The sequence below is a fragment of the Lepidochelys olivacea genome, assembly GCF_965140295.1.
Source record: "Lepidochelys olivacea isolate rLepOli2 genome assembly, chromosome: 17".
Taxonomy (NCBI): Eukaryota; Metazoa; Chordata; order Testudines; family Cheloniidae; genus Lepidochelys; species Lepidochelys olivacea.
In genome coordinates, this window is record NC_140427.1 from 1,596,700 (window position 1) to 1,614,701 (window position 18,002).

The window sequence follows — 18,002 nt, forward strand, 5'->3', positions numbered from 1 at the left end:
AGTGCAGCGGGTGGGGTGGGCTGGGCTCAGGAGTGCCAGGGCAGCACGAAGACAGTTCCCTGTAACCTCAGCTTCCTGATTCAGCGTTTTGTCAGTGTCAGACAGAGCTCAGGATTGGGTTAGGGTGGGGCCGAGTTGTTTGAGGTCTCAGATGAGTCAGGCACCCCCCCCCCCCGGAAAAGGGTTGGCCTGGGGCAGATGGCAGCTTTGCTGGACTGAGGGATTGCACCACTCACGGATTTCACCTGGCCTCCGCAGGAATATTAAATCGCTGAAGTCCTCAATGGGCTCATACCCCCCAGGGGGCCTTGGTGGTGCTGCTAACCTCAGCCCCCACCAAACTAGGAGTCAGGCCCGATAACTCAGGAGAATGAAAAAATATTGGGAGTGGGGCTCTCTGGGTTCCCCTTGTGTTTGTTGAGGCATTAGGTCAGGCACAGGGCACATGCTCCGGCTCCTCTGCAACCGGGACAGCTCAAAACTTTCTTGAACACCCAACCCCTATGGGCAAGATTCTAACTAATCCCCCGACTCCAGGGGCTGGGGCTCTAACAACACCCCAAAACCCGCAAGACTCGCCAGCCAACCCCCAGAGCTGGCAGCGCCCACTGGCCAGGACTGGAGTGCCCGGAAACAAGCTGGCGAAGGGCAGGAGCCCGGCACTGTGGAGTGTTGGCTGTTTTGTGATTTTAAAGCCAATCTCATGAGTTTTGGGGCCTGACTTGTGACTTTTGAACTGTTGAGGTTGGCAGCACCTCTGCCAGGGGCATCGCTGCCTGAGCCCATCCCCCCCCCGGCTCAGGAACTGGGAGCCATGGGGTGCCTTCCTTTGGTGCTGGGAGCCATGGGGCGCTTTCCTGTGGCGCTGGGGGCCGTGGGGCACCCTCCCTAGGTATTGGGGGCCGTGGGGCACCCTCCTGGGCGCTGGGGGCCGTGGGGGCCCTCCCTGGGTATCTCCAGTAGCCTGGGGCCATTAGCACCCTCGTGGTGCCCCCAGGGCGCCTGGGCTCCCCACCCCGCTGTTGTGAGCAGCCCTGGCTCCGCTGCTGCCCCCCGCCCCCTGCAGCGACCCTGGGCGAGGGGGCCCCAGTGCGCGGAACGCGCCGGGCTGTTCCTCCGCGGCCGCCGTAGTGGAGCCCGGAAGTGTCTCCATGGAGCCGGGGGGAGCCGGGCCGGGGCTGGGGGGCGATGGAGAAGTACGAGCGGATCCGGGTGGTGGGGAGAGGAGCTTTCGGGTGAGACCCCCCCCGGGCCCGGCGCTGCCCCCTCCCGCGAGCCCGGGGGCAGCAGCGCTGCCATGTGGGGGCGGGACCCCCCGGGCTGAGCCGCGGTACGGGGCGAAGCGGCAGCGCCCCCCTCGCGGAGCAGCCAATCAGGGACCGGGAGACAGGAGGGCGCCCTTGGGGCAGATAGCGGGGTCCGGGGGACGGGCTGGGGGCAGATAGCGGGGTCCGGGGGACGGGCTGGGGGCAGATAGCGGGGGACGGGCTGGGGGCAGATAGCGGAGAAGGGGGACAGACGGGGGGGCAGATAGCGGGGTCCGGGGGACGGGCTGGGGGCAGATAGCGGAGAAGGGGGGCAGGTGGGGGGGGCAGATAGCGGGGCCCGGGGGACAGGCTGGGGGGGCAGATGGCGGGGCCCAGGGGACAGGCTGGGGGGCAGATAGAGGAGAAGGGGGACAGGCGGGGGGGCAGATAGCGGGGGACGGGCTGGGGGCAGATAGAGGAGAAGGGGGACAGGCTGGGGGGGCAGATAGCGGAGAAGGGGGGCAGGCGGGGGGGGCAGATAGCGGAGAAGGGGGGCAGACGGGGGGGCAGATAGCGGAGAAGGGGGGCAGACGGGGGGGCAGATAGCGGGGCCCGGGGGACGGGCTGGGGGCAGATAGCGGAGAAGGGGGACAGGCGGGGGGGGCAGATAGCGGGGCCCGGGGGACAGGCTGGGGGGGCAGATGGCGGGGCCCAGGGGACAGGCTGGGGGGCAGATAGAGGAGAAGGGGGACAGGCGGGGGGGCAGATAGCGGGGGACGGGCTGGGGGCAGATAGAGGAGAAGGGGGACAGGCTGGGGGGGCAGATAGCGGGGTCCGGGGGACGGGCTGGGGGCAGATAGCGGAGAAGGGGGACAGGCGGGGGGGGCAGATAGCGGGGCCCGGGGGACAGGCTGGGGGGGCAGATGGCGGGGCCCAGGGGACAGGCTGGGGGGCAGATAGAGGAGAAGGGGGACAGGCGGGGGGGCAGATAGCGGGGGACGGGCTGGGGGCAGATAGAGGAGAAGGGGGACAGGCTGGGGGGGCAGATAGCGGAGAAGGGGGGCAGGCGGGGGGGCAGATAGCGGAGAAGGGGGGCAGACGGGGGGGCAGATAGCGGGGCCCGGGGGACGGGCTGGGGGCAGATAGCGGAGAAGGGGGACAGGCGGGGGGGGCAGATGGCGGGGCCCGGGGGACAGGCTGGGGGGGCAGATGGCGGGGCCCAGGGGACAGGCTGGGGGGCAGATAGAGGAGAAGGGGGACAGGCGGGGGGGCAGATAGCGGGGGACGGGCTGGGGGCAGATAGAGGAGAAGGGGGACAGGCTGGGGGGGCAGATAGCGGGGTCCGGGGGACGGGCTGGGGGCAGATAGCGGAGAAGGGGGGCAGACGGGGGGGCAGATAGCAGGGCCCGGGGGACAGGCTGGGGGGCAGATGGCAGGGCCCAGGGGACAGGCTGGGGGGCAGATAGAGGAGAAGGGGGACAGGCGGGGGGGCAGATAGCGGGGGACGGGCTGGGGGCAGATAGAGGAGAAGGGGGACAGGCTGGGGGGGCAGATAGCGGGGCCCGGGGGACAGGCTGGGGGCAGATAGCGGGGCCCGGGGGACGGGCTGGGGGCAGATAGCGGAGAAGGGGGACAGGCAGGGGGGCAGATAGCGGAGCAAGGGGGACGGGCTGGGGGCAGATAGCGGAGCACGGGGGGGCAGATAGCAGAGCACAGGGGGACAGATAACAGGGCACGGGGGATAGGCTGGGGGCAGATAGCAGGTTATGGTGTCCTAGGCCTGGTGGGAGGCCTGTGTTTCTCACTGATAAAGCTTCTTGGGCCAGACTTCTAGAGCTGAGCATCTTAGTCCAAAGGAACTGGGATGGGTAACTGGAGCAGGGCTCGCAGTTAGCGTCTTCAGAACATTCTGCATAGCTAACTCAGCGTCACTGCCTTTGGAGAGGTGCGGAATCACTATTATTCCCATTTTACTGCTGAGGAGACTGAGGCAAGGTGCCTAGGCGCACACAGGAGGACAGTGTCAAGGTTGGGGAAGGAGCCCTGGAGTCTTATGCTCTAAACACGGCACTTATTTCCTCTTGTAGTTTGGGGGAGGAGTGGAAATGGGGACCAGGCCCCCTGAAATGGCTCCTGTGTTGCTTGCGTCTCTTCGTTTTTGGACAGGTGCATTTGGCAAACATCTGGTGCTGTTTTCCACTTCACATCACTCATTTTGCTCTAGGCTTGGTCGCCCCTTTCCTTGTTGAGCTCCCTCCCATCCCATCTCTTGCCTGGCTGGTCCCTCTAATGCAGACTGTCCATGCTTTGTGCTATCACAGAATAGTGCACCTGTGTCTGCGCAAGGCTGACCAGAGGCTCGTGATCATTAAGCAGATCCCTGTGGAGCAGATGACGAAGGACGAGCGGCTGGCAGCACAGAACGAGTGCCAGGTGCTGAAGCTCCTGAATCACCCCAACATCACTGAATATTATGAGAACTTCCTGGAAGACAAGGCTCTTATGATTGCTATGGAGTACGCACCAGGTGGGACACTGGCGAGGAGGAGCATGGGCTGGGGACAGAGCTTCTTGGGTTCCTCAGTGTAGCTGGATCTGGGTGACTAAGCCTCTTTAGGGAGCGCCTGACTTAAATATCAGCAACCCCATGGGTTGGTTTTCAAGGCATCCATAGTGCTCTGTGAAGGTGAGGAGACTCCGATAATGTCTCTGGTACTTGAGACAGGCCTGACCTTTGTTTGGCAAGGCTGTTTCCCTCTGAAGAGGTGCTCACTCCTGTCCTTTGTCACCTCCTATTTCCTTATCTTGAAGCATATTCTATGTGAGGCTATTGTGGACATGGTTTGGAGGTCCACAGGATAACTTAAGCTTGTTGTTCAAAGGGACCTGGCCACATTGAAAATTCTATTATTTGAAAACGTTTTAAAATACATTTGCATTATTAGCACTGCCAGTGCTTATCCCAATGGAAAGGATTTTAAAAATCTCTTTTTCATCACTGATCTGTGTGTTCCCTTCTGCTCTTCACTGGGGTGTTCTGTCAGTTTCCCTTCTGTTTGTTGTCAGCTTCCCTTTTGGGCTGCAGTGTTGGAGCGGCAGAGCTGCCTGGAGAAGTGTCAATTGAAACAAACACAAGATTTGCCTTGCCATTTTAAATCAAGAAAATGCTTACCTTAGGGTTTGTAAAACTGCTTCATACAAAACCTGAATTCTGGCCCCTTAAACAGCGGGTGGGTACAAGGGGAATTTCTTGAGGCAGAACAGGCTTATCTTGTTCTCCCATTGACATTTGCTGCCTCACAGTGCTCTGATATGTATGGCTTTAACATTTCTGTTTCCCACTGAGCCCTGAAGGCAGTGCTGCCATTGACAGTGTGGTGCTAACATTAACCCCTCTGCTGCTGGTTCTGCATCCCATGTGCCGTGCTGCTGTTGTTCTCTTAACATTCAGAGAATGCGTGGCATGTTCTGTTGGTACATTGTATGACTTTGGACATGCTTGGCTCGTTCAGCAGCAATTGTGCAGTTAAGATACTGTGACTCAATTCCATTACTTTTGGTTAAGACTATGCCAGCCCTGATAAACTTCCTTTGCTGATAGCCCTTCTGCCCTTTGCCATCCATCCCAGGTGGCACCTTGGCAGAGTTTATTCATAAACGTTGCAACTCCCTGTTGGACGAAGACACCATCCTGCACTTTTTTGTGCAGATCCTACTGGCCCTTCATCATGTTCACACCAAACAGATCCTGCACCGGGACTTAAAGACTCAGAACATTCTGTTGGACAAGCACCGCATGATCGTCAAGATTGGAGACTTTGGCATCTCCAAAATCTTGAGCAGCAAGAGCAAAGCCTACACGGTGCGTATCTGCTGAGCGTTCCCAAATTTCTGAAGTCCAGGGGAAGTTCTTCCCATCACAGCTGTTCTGTTTCTGTGTCTCCATGTGGGGAGAGTGGGCCTGAGATTAGGTTGCATCAACTATTGTGATTTAGATTTTGACAAGTCCATAAATAATCAGTATTACTGCTAATCTTTCCACTCTGTGGGTGTCTCACTCCAGTTAGCTCACTGATGTTAGAGTAGCGGGGTAGCAGTGAAGACATAGCAACTCAGCTTTTAACACAGGCTGGTAGCTGGAGTTCAACCCCAGGCTGCCCTATGGGCTTTAACTTGAGTTGTTAACCCGAGTTAAAAGCTGGGTGGGTGCGTCTTCACTGTTACTTTAACCCTAGGTAAGAACAGATCTTCTTGTGCAGTGCAGACATGCCCTTAATCTCCCTTGACAGCCTCTCTTACTGCAGTCATGAAAGTAGTTATGTCAGTTCCTATCTCTCTCGTTACCATGGTGTCTGAATGCCTTCCAGTAGTGCATGAAAACAACTGTCCTCCTTGTCCCCAGGGGAGTATTGTGTGTGGCGTGGATTGGTTAATTTTGGTAGGGCTTTGTTGTTGAAGATTGTTTTTTATTTAAAAATATCCCTGCGGCTGTGTGTTTATGCTGGAGAAGGCTGGTTGGAGGTAGGTGCCTGGCACTTGCAGTGGGAGGAGATGGGGCGTGTTGGGATGATCCATAGTTCCTGGGGAGGTTTGTTCCACAGTCTGTTACTGGCCTTGTGGAAGTTCTTCCTCCTGCACAGACCATCTTTGCCCTTGGGGTAAAGAGTCCTGCTGTTCCAGAGGGGTGGAGTTGTTAACCACAGTCCTCATCCTGAAGCTTCAGGCTCCTAGATATGTTGGGCCCAAGCCACTGAGCACCTTGAAGCTAAGGCCTGAGTCCTTGTACTTGACTCGTAGGCTACAGGAAGCCAGCGTAGAGGGTGGTGGACAGGCCTGCTGGGCTCGTGATGGCCCGTGGTGCTGAGGAGACTCACTGTGGCATCCGGTGGCTGGAGTTTCCTAAGGCCTGTTGCCTTTGTGCCCAGGTGCATTGCATTGCTGTAGTCCAGATGGGATGTGACAGAGTCTTGGATAACCAAGGTTAGGTCACAGTCCACCAGGTTGGGATGGAGTCTCCTAGCCAACCAGAGATGGTAAAAAGTGCGGCTGTGTGAGAAGTTAGCATCAGAGAGCCTCTTCTGAGACCGGGCTGATATGACACATGTGCTTGGGGGCTGACTTTTTCAGTTACTGAATCTTGCTGGTTGGGTGGATGTCCTGTCTTTTCTTTTTCATCTTTTCGCTGCGTGATACCTTGGTATCTGTCCCCATCTAACCTGATCTGGTTGGCATCACTAAGCGATCTGAGCCCTGCAGTTGGCTAGAAGTTCACATTGGAGCTAAGTGCTGAATGGGAGAGGGAGCCATGCTCTAGTAGCGTCAGAAACGGTAAATCCTCTAGCAATTTTATCTTGGGAAGATCATTGGCCAGTAATCAATAGCAGGGAAACTAATGCTCCTCCCAGTTCGCCTAGAACTCTGGCTTCGTTGTGTTGTAGTCAAGTCATTTTTGTAACCGGTGTTGATCTTTACCTCTCCTTGCCGTGGTTCTGGACTGAGAGTGCCATCATGCATCTGTGCCTCTTTCTTTCAGGTTGTGGGGACTCCGTGTTACATCTCCCCAGAGCTGTGCGAAGGGAAACCCTACAACCAGAAGAGCGATATCTGGGCACTGGGCTGTGTGCTCTACGAGCTTGCCAGTCTCAAGAGAGCCTTTGAAGCTGCAGTAAGGCTGGGGTCTGGGGTTTTCTTAAAGCTGAGATGTGAATTCCAGAAATACGTCCGCGTTGGGCTGTGCCTGTTGCATTCCCACAGAGCCTGCAGCTCTGGGGAGGGCAGCACCTTGCATTGCTCCTGATGTTTCCTGTCTCTCTGCCCATGCAGCAGCCAGGGTTCTGCTAACCATGTGTGTCTATGTTCCTTCCATACTCTCCAGAATCTGCCCGCCTTGGTGCTAAAGATCATGAGTGGGACGTTTGCTCCCATCTCAGACCGATACAGCCCAGACCTGCGCCAACTCATCCTGAGCATGCTCAACCTGGACCCTTCCAAGCGGCCCCAGCTGAACGAGATCATGGCCCAGGCCATCTGCATCAGGCCACTTCTGAACCTTTACACTGATGTGGGCAGTGTCAAAATGAGAAGGCAAGTTGTGCTGCTGCGATCATCTCTCTGGGGCCTACCAATGGGAGGGGACGGGGATGGAGAGGCTCCAGCTCCCAGGAGATCTCTGAGAGAGTCAGTTCTTTACTTGGTTGGAGCTGGGAAGGGACGCTGACCAGCTAGAGATCTCAGCTGTGCTTGTGGTATGTGCATACAGGCTAACAGGACCCGGGCTCATGCTCGGCAGCCTGGGGGCTCAGGAGATGGTGAATTGCTGAGGGGCTGTCACGGGGAGGACAGGTTCACCTCCGGTCTCAGGATCTTGCTGACAGGTGTTGCACTTGCTCGCTCACTCTTTGTTGTGGTGGGTGTGGTGCTTTGGGATCCCTGGAGTTGAGAAGACCCATACTGCTGTGGTCAGCAAATACAAATGTGTACACACTGACTGAGTTCTTGCCCCTGCCCTTGGTGTCACCCTTACCCTGGGGCCAGCATGACCTCACACAGGACATGGTGCTGTCAGAGAGCCAGCTGGCCGATCTTAAAGAACTGTCCCCAGGAAACTGAACTGTGTCTCCTGTCCTGAGTCTGCCTGCACCAGGCCATGCTCAGCAGTTCACTCTGCCCTAATGATAAAGCTTCCCTCTCCTCTCTGAGCCCAGTGCTGATGCTGGCCCAGCTGTTTGAGTGAACAGTCAGAAGTTGTGCATTTCGGTTTGACAGGCCTGAGAAGCCATTAGCTACAGTGCCACCAGTGACCCACAACAGAGCGGGAGGAAGAGTGACCAGTGCCAGACCCAGGGGTAAGGCCAGGCACAGTGTATTCAGCAGAACTTAATTTCAAAGGCGAATCCTTTGTATTGACCAGCAGTGGCATCCTCTGCCAGATGAAACTCAGGCACTTCACACCCTAAATCCCCTTCCTCGGAGAACCTGTACTCCAGCCCCAGGCTGATGGGACTCAGGAGCTAGCCAGTGCTGCTTCCGAGGCTTTCCTGCCCTTGTCGTCTGGCGCCTGAGTTCCCCTGTGCTGCAGCGCACCCAGGCTGGGAATTGAGGGTCCCTGGGTGATGAATAGCTAGAGCTGTAGCAGCCCATCTACCCTCTGCAAATTCTAGAGTAGAACACTAGTTTCCCCCTCCTCCTGCTGGCATCGCCCTGGAGAGCTGCTGTGAACAGCCTTCCCTGGAGCCCCTAGTGAGCCTCAGACAGAGGTTCCAGGCCCTGTTCTTGCCAGCTGATTTAGCCCCTCTGTCTAACTGGGTGTTGTCCTCCACTGTGGCTGGGCATCTGGATAGTATGGCTAGAGCCACTTCCTTGCCCATTATAGCTTGCCAGGGAGGGTTGGGGGGTGGCAAGCTGGGGTGATGGTATTTCGTTTGGCCTCTTAGGTGTTCGACTTGGTTCAGCCAGGACTGGAATCCCACCTCCCCTGTCTTCCATCTACACCTGGGGCAGCGGGATCACCACCCCCCTCCGCCTGCCCATGCTCAACACAGAAGTGGTGCAGGTTTCTGCAGGGAGAACCCAGAAGGCCGGCGTCACTAAATCAGGGAGGCTCATCATGTGGGAGGTGAGCAATGGCAAGCAGGCAGCAGCCAAGGGCAATAAGCCACTGTCAGCAAAGGAGGCGTATAGCCTGCTTCCAGACATGCCATGGCCTCACATCCCCCACAGTCAGCAGGCAAATCCCTGGCTGCTCCTGGTGACCACTGAGGCTGCAGGAGGTCGGAGTGGGCTTATTGCTCCAACTTGTTCTTTTCACCCAAGCCCAGCTGCAAGCAAAGTACATTTCAAAACCTTTTGGCTTCTCTTTGCTAGGCTTCCCCAATGGGTGCTGCTGGAGGCCCTTCTCTCCCAGGGGCCACAGAGCAGCTCCAGCCTCAGTTTGTGTCCCGCTTCCTGGAAGGCCAGTCCGGAGTGACTATCAAACATGTGTCCTGTGGTGACCTCTTCACAACCTGCCTGACAGGTATGGCCATGAGCAGTGCTGTCTCCCTGCACGTTTTGGGGGTTCCCAAAGCAGCCAACCCCATCTTGGGATGGTGCAGCTGCTGTGTTGCTGATGGGGCATGCCCAGCAGGACTCTAGTCCCAAAGTCCGTATGGCAGAGAACTCTTCCCACCCGGAATGAGAAACCAATTTCAATGAGTCTTTGTGAGCCTCCTGCAGGGCCGGGTGTCCTCAGCAGCACCTGGGGAGCCAGGATCTGAAAACGCTTTTAAAGCATCCTCCAAGCTGCTTTTGGTCTGAGCTTCCTGGCTGAGTGACATCAACCTGGAATGTGCACTGTTTGCACAGTGAGGTTCTTCTGATGGCCCGTGGGGAGCCCAGTGTGTTTGCAGTTCTGCTGGGGATCAGGGGAATAAGTGACAGATTTGCAACTGGCAAACTTCAAATGTGTATGTTTGTCCTATCTCTGACCATGCTTCCTGCTGCCCCTGGGCTGGGTGGCCGGTAAATGAAGGACTCTGTGTGTTTAACACCTCTCCAGACTGTTGAATTAGAAGCTCCTGCGTACACAGCTGGAATAATGTTATCTCAGTGCTTTGCCCATCATCCCCTGTTTGTGTTAGTTCTTGTTGGGTGACTTGTCCCAGCACGTTTATGGCTGCTTCTCTCAAGACTCCTGAGCCCCATCTAAAACTAGCCCTCTGTACATATCCCCCTAGCAGCTAGCCCAAGGCATCAGTGTGGGATTGGCAGTGTCTGCCAGCTGGTGAGGGCTCCCAAGGGACACTGGTACTGCTTGGATGCTGTGGTCTGTCCCCAGGGCTGTGTAGATGCACAGTGTATTGTGGGTGGCTGTAATATGGCTTTATTTTGCTTTTCCAGACAGGGGGATAATCATGACTTTTGGCAGTGGCAGTAATGGTTGTTTGGGGCATGGAAACTTCACTGATGTAACACAGGTTTGTAGTGTGAGGAATTGGGGACACCGATAAATACTGACTGTGTCATGTGGCACAGCTTCTCCCTGGCCCCCAGCGGACTTGCAGCAGTCCTGCTGTGTGCATCCAAATGACGCTGACGGGCTCTGGAACCGGATCCTTTCCCTTCCCTCCCCCCAGCTCTGTTCATCCTGCTTCTCTCCCCCCACTTGCACAAAGATGTCTTTGAATGTGGGGTTACAACATGCCGAGGGTTGTCGAGAGCTGCCTTGTGGTTGCTGTTGGCTGGGACCCAGACTCTGCCGCTGCCTGCAATCACACACCTGGTTGTTTCGGTCTCAGCCCTACAGCTGCTGCGGTTCACTGGGAAACTTGTTTTTCAAAAGAGCCAGTGTTAAAAGGAGAGCCACGCGTCCCTGATTGGGACAAAGTGCTGGAGCTGGAAAAGAGCTCTCCTCTCCCTCTCCAGGCTGTTTCCCAGCCCACCCTGGCTGGCTGGTGGCGATAACATGTGAAATCCAGCCAGGGATGAGGGTTTGGGCTGGTTTGTCTCTGTGCTCCCTTGCAGGGCTTCGGTGGGTGTTACCCTCTGGCTTCTGCTTGAGAGCTGTGCACACCTCCCATTTGCCGCTGTGGAGGAGCGTAGATTGGTGGCTGCAACCCTATTTAAGCAAATGGTGCTTTTCCCTGAGGAGGTTGAGGCCCATGGGAGGGATGTGTCAGATCTGACTCTTATCACAGCACGGAAAAAACAAAGTGAGAAGATAAATGGGGAATCTGCCTCACGGGAGAGTTAGCTAGTAGTTTCCGTGCAGTGCCCTGGGTGTGGATCTTTCAGGTGAGACATTATAACCAAGTTTTACCTGCTTTGCATGGGCTTTTGTCACAAGGGTAGAGATTTGCCCTGCTGCCTTTGGCATAATGTTTCTCCTCCCCAAACTGTTGTGCTAGTTGGTTGTCTGGCAGCTGTTGTTTACCCCAGAGGTGGCTGCATTTTCCTTTGTGCTGTATATACACATAGTTTGTAAAGCACCTTTAAGATCCCTTGGGACAAAAGGTACTATGGAAATGTAAATATTGTTCATATAGTGTAAAACCTGGAATAGGAACTAGAAAATCCATGGAGCTCTGCTACCTTGCCTTGCCGTTCTACAGTGCCCGCTGGGTAGGCAGATCTGCTGTAGTAAGGAGTCAGTCAGTGAGCTGATGGGGGAGAGGGCGGAGCTGACTAAAGCTGTTCTTTCCTCTACCAGCCTAAGATCGTGGAGGCACTGCTGGGCTACGAGATTGTGCAGGTGGCATGTGGCGCGTCTCATGTGCTGGCCATTTCCAATGAACGGGAAGTGTTTGCCTGGGGCAGAGGGGACAATGGTAAGGGGATTTTAGCTGCCACTGCTTAGCATGATCAAGGGGCATTTTTCCTCCCCTTTTACTTCCCCAATCCCTACTGATGTCCCTTTGTGTACTTCCTGGAAGGTAACTGTTGTGTGAGACCGACTGTGGCTGGAGCAGCTGGCAGTTCCCCACAGCCAGGGCACCTGCGCCCTACACACAGTGCTCCCTGCCGGGTGTGTCTGCAGCTAAGGCACCTGCCCCCTTGCACACAGTGGCCCACATCCAGGCCCTGCAGTTACCACTCTAGATATTGTTACTCAGGGAAATGCCTTTGGTTTGTATTTTGATACGAAAAGTCTCTCTAAACGATTTCTTTTGCCCAGGTCGGCTGGGGCTGGGAACTCTGGACTCCGCTAATTCTCCCCAGCAAGTAGCTGTTCCTCCTGAACACGAGGCTCAGAAAGTCCTTTGTGGTATTGACTCCTCCATGGTCCTGACGGTGAAGAACCGGATTCTTGCTTGTGGGAGCAACAGGTAAGAAAAGAGGGATGTTTCCCTGCCTTCTGGACCAGAGGTGTCACCATAGCAGATCAGTCCAGGGCCCCTCTAATCCAGTGTCCTGTCTCCAGCAGCGTGAGAAGCTCAGTAATGGGTATCTCTTTGGAGCTGCCGACAGCTCTGGTGTAGAGCAAGAATGTGCCCTATATCACAGAAACGATACATTTCTCAGCATCCCTTGGCTTCCGTGCAGCTAGTCTGGGAAGGCTTTGGCCCAAGGCATTCTGAAGAAGTTCCATTTATAATACACGATGTTTGCTCAGCCCCGGGACTGCTCTCCTCATGCAGGTTTAACAAGCTGGGCCTGGATAAGATTGCGGAGGAGGAGGAGCCGTCCCTGGGGGATCGGGTGGAAGAGGCTCCCACATTCACATGTGTCCAGTCAGGGCCTTTAAATCAAGAGCCGGTGGTGTGTGCAGATATCGGAACAGCCCATTCGGCTGCAGTCACAGGTGAGGAGGTGGCCCTTGGAAACCTGTGCTGGGAGGGGCAATGTGGGGAGGACCTTCCCCCCCCTCCCCCCATGGTTTGGGTTCCAGACAGCGAGTCGGCCTGGGAATGTTTGGGCTGTGGGGGCAGTGTGCTCTGCACTGGTGGAATACCAGCCTCTTACCGTGACATCTCGCTGCTTTCTGACCAGGCGAGTGTTGGCTGACTTCTCAGTTCTGTCTTCCCATTGACAGCTTCTGGCCAGTGTTACACCTTTGGCAGCAACCAGCACGGGCAGCTTGGCAGCAGCACCTGCCGTACCGGCCGAGTGCCCTACCTGGTGGTGGGACTCCAAGGGATAAAGGTCACCATGGTGGCTTGTGGCGATGCCTTCACTGTGGCCATTGGAGCAGGTGAGATTGAAGCCCTGGTGTCCTGTCTTGCAGCAGTTCCTGGCTTTCTTGAGCTGTTAGCCAAGGAGTCAGTGCTGCTGGTGAGTGCTCCAGACTGCAGCCTGCAGCCCCACCCTGCTTCCTATGGCCGCTCTGAGAGGAGCAAGGGGGGCAGGCTTGTTCCGCTCGGCAGGGCACTCTGCTCTGCAGCTTGAGACTGGAGGGTCAGCAAACCTCATGTCAGTCTGGGAGAAACCATCTGCAGCCAAGTGTCTCCTTTCCAGAGGGAGAGGTGTACACATGGGGGAAAGGAGCCCGCGGGCGCCTGGGAAGGAAGGATGAGGAGACCAGGACTCCCAGGCCTGTGCAGCTGGAGGAAACCCACCCCTACCTGGTGACCTCTGTCGCCTGCTGCCATGGGAACACACTGCTGGCAGTAAAACGTGAGTAGAGGGTTCTTCGCCACAGCTGTTCTTGCTGCAAGCTCAGGGGACCTAAACTGAAGCCCTGCCTGGCACCCTAGAGGGGTCATGCCCGGCAGCACTGAGGGGGCAGAGTGTGTTTAGCCAGCTGTCAGCCCCTGCTGCCCTCTGCTCTCTGCAGCTCTCCTTGCTAATTACACTGTGTGATTTGGGGGACACTAATGCTCTATTGCTCATTCCGTGCCTGCTGGGCCACAGACCTTTGGGGTGCTCCTGCCTGCCTTGGCATTGCTTTGACTTGCCTCTGGACTAAGCCCCTCCAGATTTTGCCACTCTGGGATTTCCTTTGGGGGAAGCGGGGTGCTGCCGTGTCTGTTGCTACCCAGGTCCCTTTCTAGCTGGGGTGTTCCATTGCTCTTCCTTAGGCCAAATGCTAATAACCAGGGAATCCAACACATTTTCAATCTGGACTTACTCCTCCACAGTGAACCCTGGCCCTGCAGAGCACAGGGACAGCCTCCACTGCAATGGGTCCCTGCTCAGCCCTGTCAATCCGGACATCCTGTACCAAGCGTTTACAGTGTCTGCTTTGGGGAGACCTATTCCTGAGCCGGGAGTGCGTGCACCCTCTGGAGTCACTTAGCACTGCTCCATGGGTCAGCTCCTGAGCGGTGCAAAGCCCACTCCCCCCCCCCCGGTTGGAGCACTCTGCAGCTCTTCCCAGTGCCTACCGGGCCAAAGGCCCCCCATTCGTTACCAGCTGGCTGGTTTCTGGAATCTATGGTGACTTCGTATTCCACTGAAATCAGAGCAGCCCCAGGCAAAGCACAGAATCCATCTCTCATTGTGTGCTACACCCCTTAGCCACTGTAGTGATACTGAGCCAACCCAGCAAAGCAAAGAGCAGCGGGGGAAGGAGGAGTCCTTTGGATTCCTAATGCCCTCCTGCTACGGCTGGTCAGGGGAAGCCTGCAGGGAGCTGCCGTGCTGGTGGCCATGTTTATGGAGCCAAAGCATTTCCCAAACCAGCGACTTTCAGAGCAATTGAAGTTGCCTAAATAGAAACTGAGATTTGAGGCATCATTTTGGCTCCTGGATCTTCTCTGTGGTTTGATAAAAATAGCAACAGCGTGTGGCTTCTCTTCCCTCAGTCTGAAGGCAGCATCATTACATGGTTCAAATAAACCCACAGTTGGACCTGCCCTTCCTGTGCCAGGATACACGAAGAGAGCCTAGGTCAGCACATTGGAGGGTCTGCTCGTACCTCTGCAGTGTGGACTATGGCTTTTCCCTTTCCCTGTCCCCTGCTAGCTGGCTAATTGTCCCCAGCGGGGAGGAGCTCCTTCCCAGGGACATGGCTTTTAGTTCCGTCACGCTCCACTGGGCACCTTGATTAAGCTACAGAAAACTTTCTTGTATCTGTATCGATCCAGCCTAGGTCCTTATCTGCCCTGCCCCCCCCCCCCCCCCAGTTACATCTGAGCGCTTCACAGTCTTTCACTGATTTAGTGTTGAACCCAAATGCATAACATTCAGGATTGTGAATTGAGCCACCAAAATGTCACATGCAAACAGTGCCCTGCCCTGCTCCATGGGTACCAGAGTGAAGATACCATGGAAAGCTTGCAGAATGGGTTGGTTCGAACTTTGGGCTTTCACCCAACTGTTGGGTTGGAAAGCTTTTCCCAGAAGAGAAAACCTGTCTGAACCTTCTGCTTGTGGTATAGCCCTAGTCCCCTGACACAGGGCCGTATGAAAGGCCCATCACTAAAAAGCACCTTTGTGCTAAGGACCCAGTGGTTCCTTAGTGCCCCAACTTGTAATTCTCTCTTGGTCACCATTCAGTGCAATTTCTTTCCAGCATTTGGCGTCTGCTCCCTGGCTGCAACTGCCTGGGACTAGACCAGTATCTGCGACCCGCTTTACTGTGAGCTCTGTACTGCAACCTGCTACTAACTCTCGTCAGACCTCAGCAGTGCAAACCTCCATGCCGAAGCAACCCCAGTCAGGAAGGGACCACTAATGAATGAACAATGAGAAGTGGGAGCCTGTCCAGCAGCACAGAACTCCTTTGGAGAGAGTCTCTCTTTGCCTTCGGGGCTAACTCAGTGGGGGGAGCAAGGGGGGCACAGACCTCAAGGAGTCACTGTTTCTTTACCCCCCAGAAGACCCTTTAGAATCAACATGAAGACAAAGGGCCTCTCTGTTAATCCTTTAGCACCAGTGCACATGGCTGTTCCGATGCCAGTCCCACGCCCTCTGCTCTGTGTACTAATGAGGGCCTCACAATGGCTTCCCGGGGCAGCAAGAAAGTTGGGCTACTGAACCACAAAGCCTGTCAGCCTGATTATTGGCTTGGTAGCCACAGGATGCTGCTGATTTTAGCCTCCTGGTGGAGTGCTCTATCGGATACTTTTCCTGTTTTTATCCCTGGTTTCTGCCCTTTGTGTTTCAGCTGCAGGGGAGGAGTCGGGCCCGCAGTGAGGAATGGGCTGAGAGGAGCGAACTGCACCACCTCCATATGGACATAGCCAGCTTCCTTCTGATCTATATCCTCTCCTGCCTGCCTCAGTGTTACTCGGGCCTGGAGGACGGGGCTCTGTAGTGCAGGGGCAACACCATGGGCTGCATTGGTGCTTGCCAGGAGCCTGAGAACACCTAATCTATAGAGAATGGAATGCACAGAACTGATGAGAGATGTCAAACCCTTCAGATCAACAGGTGCCACTTTGCTGGAACTTGAAGCCTCCCCTGGCTGCTGCCCCGTGGAGCAGCATCTGCTGGGACAGGCCACATCTCTCCATCCAGGATGAAGGGTGATCATGACCTGAATTGTATGCAGCGGGCCCCAGTCAAGCGATTTTGCCACCAGCAAGAAGGGCCTCAGTTCATTTTCACAGATCCATGAAAACTGAATCTGGTTACAAAGCGTGGGCTGGCAGCTTTGTGTTGGAGAGAGCTGTCAGTGTTTGCACCAGAACGTCTGTTGTTACAGCCCCAGGCACTATGATGGGTGACTAAGTGCAAACTCTTTTACTTAAAGTCTATTTATTCCTGAAGAATGTTTGGCCCAGTTGTTGACCAAGTTCATTGCATTTTCAAGCTACCAAAGTTCTGGGGCCGTGACCCACTTGGCCCTTCACAAGCTGCCAGAACCAGCGAGAACAGTGATCTTGTGTGTAGGCGGCTTGGCCCTGGACTGTTCTTCCCAAGTGCCTGCCTTTAACTCTCCAATCACAGCTTGACTTGGGTCCTTCAACCCTTAGTTCTGTATGCCCCGGCTAAGGTTTGTTCTCAGGTCTCCTAAAGCCTGCTAGTGACCAGTTCACTGTCCAACAGCCTAGACCTCTGCTACTGAAAATCACCAGTATCACAGCGAGTAACTGGAGGTCTAGTCCCAGTCTGACCATGAGGAAGGAGGAGGACCTCCCCGGGGCTCTTCCTACCAGAGACTGGAGTTATCTTTCTATGTAACCAGAAGGATCGTTCACTTTTCTACTGACACCCGACTCGGGGCCATTTGCTGAAGAGCTTGTCTCTGATCTATCTTAGCAGCTCTCCTTTTCACATCTACTATGATACACTTGCCAGTCAGTTGTTGTGTATAAAGGCCATGCTTTCACTCGCTGGTAGGTTCACTGGCTTAGTTATTTTATTGTGGATCTTTGTTTGATTTGAGGCAAAACTTGGCAGTGGCTGACGGGCTCCAGTGCCGTCTGGCTGCTATGTCTGGAGATGAAAGATCATTTCTTGTATCACGGCTCCTGTCCCCGCTGGGTGCTGGGGCTCTGGAGAGGCTGAGGAGCAGGGTCCCCTGTAGCACTGGAAGTTGCATGGTGACCTGACTGGGGACATTCCTCTCCCTTTCCCTGGTGGCTGTCTTCTGCACAGCTGGGAAGAATCAGCACTCTGTTACCACCAGAAAGTCCTGTTTGTTGTTCAAAGGTGTCTGTTTTCTTGGCATTTGCCTTGTGCCCTCCACCTCTGCTGGCGTTGGAAGCTCTATTCACGCTAAGGGGCTGTAGATCAGATCACTGCACATGCTCATTGGATCTCTCTTGCCCTTAAAATGGTGTGGCTCACTAGGGGAGGTAGAATCCGGGGCTTGCTGTGGGGAATGGCCATCTTGATCGGTTCCAAGCCAGTGCTGAGTGATGAAGGCAGTGCTGCGTACCTGGCTGTGCCGGGTGAGCCTGTCTCATGACCCTTTGCTTTGGATGGGCTGCGCTTCCTCTCCCTTCTGTAGGTCACGGTGAGGCTCCCAGGAGCCTTTGTTTAGGTGGAGGTGTTTTCTGACCCCAGTCAGATCCAGGATTGTGAGTCAGGGCAACCCTTAACCAAGGCGATTGCAGCTTGTTGGGCTAAGAGAACCACTGCAGGCTTCCTGGGCGAATGGTTTCAGGAAAGACCTCTTGTTGTAGGGCAGCCCCAGCTCCTACAGGAATAGCATCCTCCTGCCAATGTCTCTACTGCCCCGGCTCTGTTCTGTAGAGCCCAGGGAGAGGGCTGCCAGAGGAGCCGGGTGCCTGCAGCTCCCACTGACCTGACCTGGAGCTGTGGGTGCTCAGCACCTCTGACTGTTAGCCCCCAAGTCCACTCTGATTCCAGGGGGGCACTTCCAACGTGGAAGCGCAGGTGAGAGATTCCCTCCAAAGAGCCTGGCCAGTCTGCTTTCCAACCCAGAGC

The 18,002-nt window shown here is 55.6% G+C and overlaps 1 protein-coding gene across 2 annotated transcripts; it reads left to right on the forward strand.

The window, feature by feature from the left end:
- The first annotated feature begins 1,132 nt into the window (after window positions 1-1,132).
- NEK8 (NIMA related kinase 8) lies at window positions 1,133-16,944 on the forward strand. 2 transcript variants are annotated; one of them, XM_084650877.1, is made up of 15 exons: window positions 1,133-1,235; window positions 3,569-3,774; window positions 4,877-5,109; window positions 6,781-6,912; window positions 7,123-7,331; window positions 8,013-8,092; window positions 8,681-8,862; window positions 9,111-9,261; window positions 10,125-10,201; window positions 11,434-11,551; window positions 11,899-12,049; window positions 12,362-12,525; window positions 12,757-12,915; window positions 13,179-13,337; window positions 15,772-16,944. In XM_084650877.1, exons 1-15 carry the CDS (start codon window positions 1,189-1,191, stop codon window positions 15,798-15,800), a joined length of 2,097 nt encoding a protein of 698 aa, XP_084507003.1. In that variant the 5' UTR covers window positions 1,133-1,188; the 3' UTR covers window positions 15,801-16,944. The 2 variants fall into 2 exon arrangements, with proteins under 2 accessions (XP_084507003.1, XP_084507004.1); XM_084650878.1 differs by lacking the exon at window positions 13,179-13,337.
- The last annotated feature ends 1,058 nt before the right edge of the window (window positions 16,945-18,002 follow it).

Excerpts from the sequence above, each read along its gene's own strand:
- NEK8 (XM_084650877.1), top strand. The coding sequence starts at position 1,189 with ATGGAGAAGTACGAGCGGATCCGGGTGGTGGGGAGAGGAGCTTTCGG. Across the intron at positions 3,775-4,876 it reads TGCTATGGAGTACGCACCAG|GTGGCACCTTGGCAGAGTTT; the intron begins GTGGGACACTGG and ends CATCCATCCCAG. Across the intron at positions 13,338-15,771 it reads CACACTGCTGGCAGTAAAAC|CTGCAGGGGAGGAGTCGGGC; the intron begins GTGAGTAGAGGG and ends TTTGTGTTTCAG.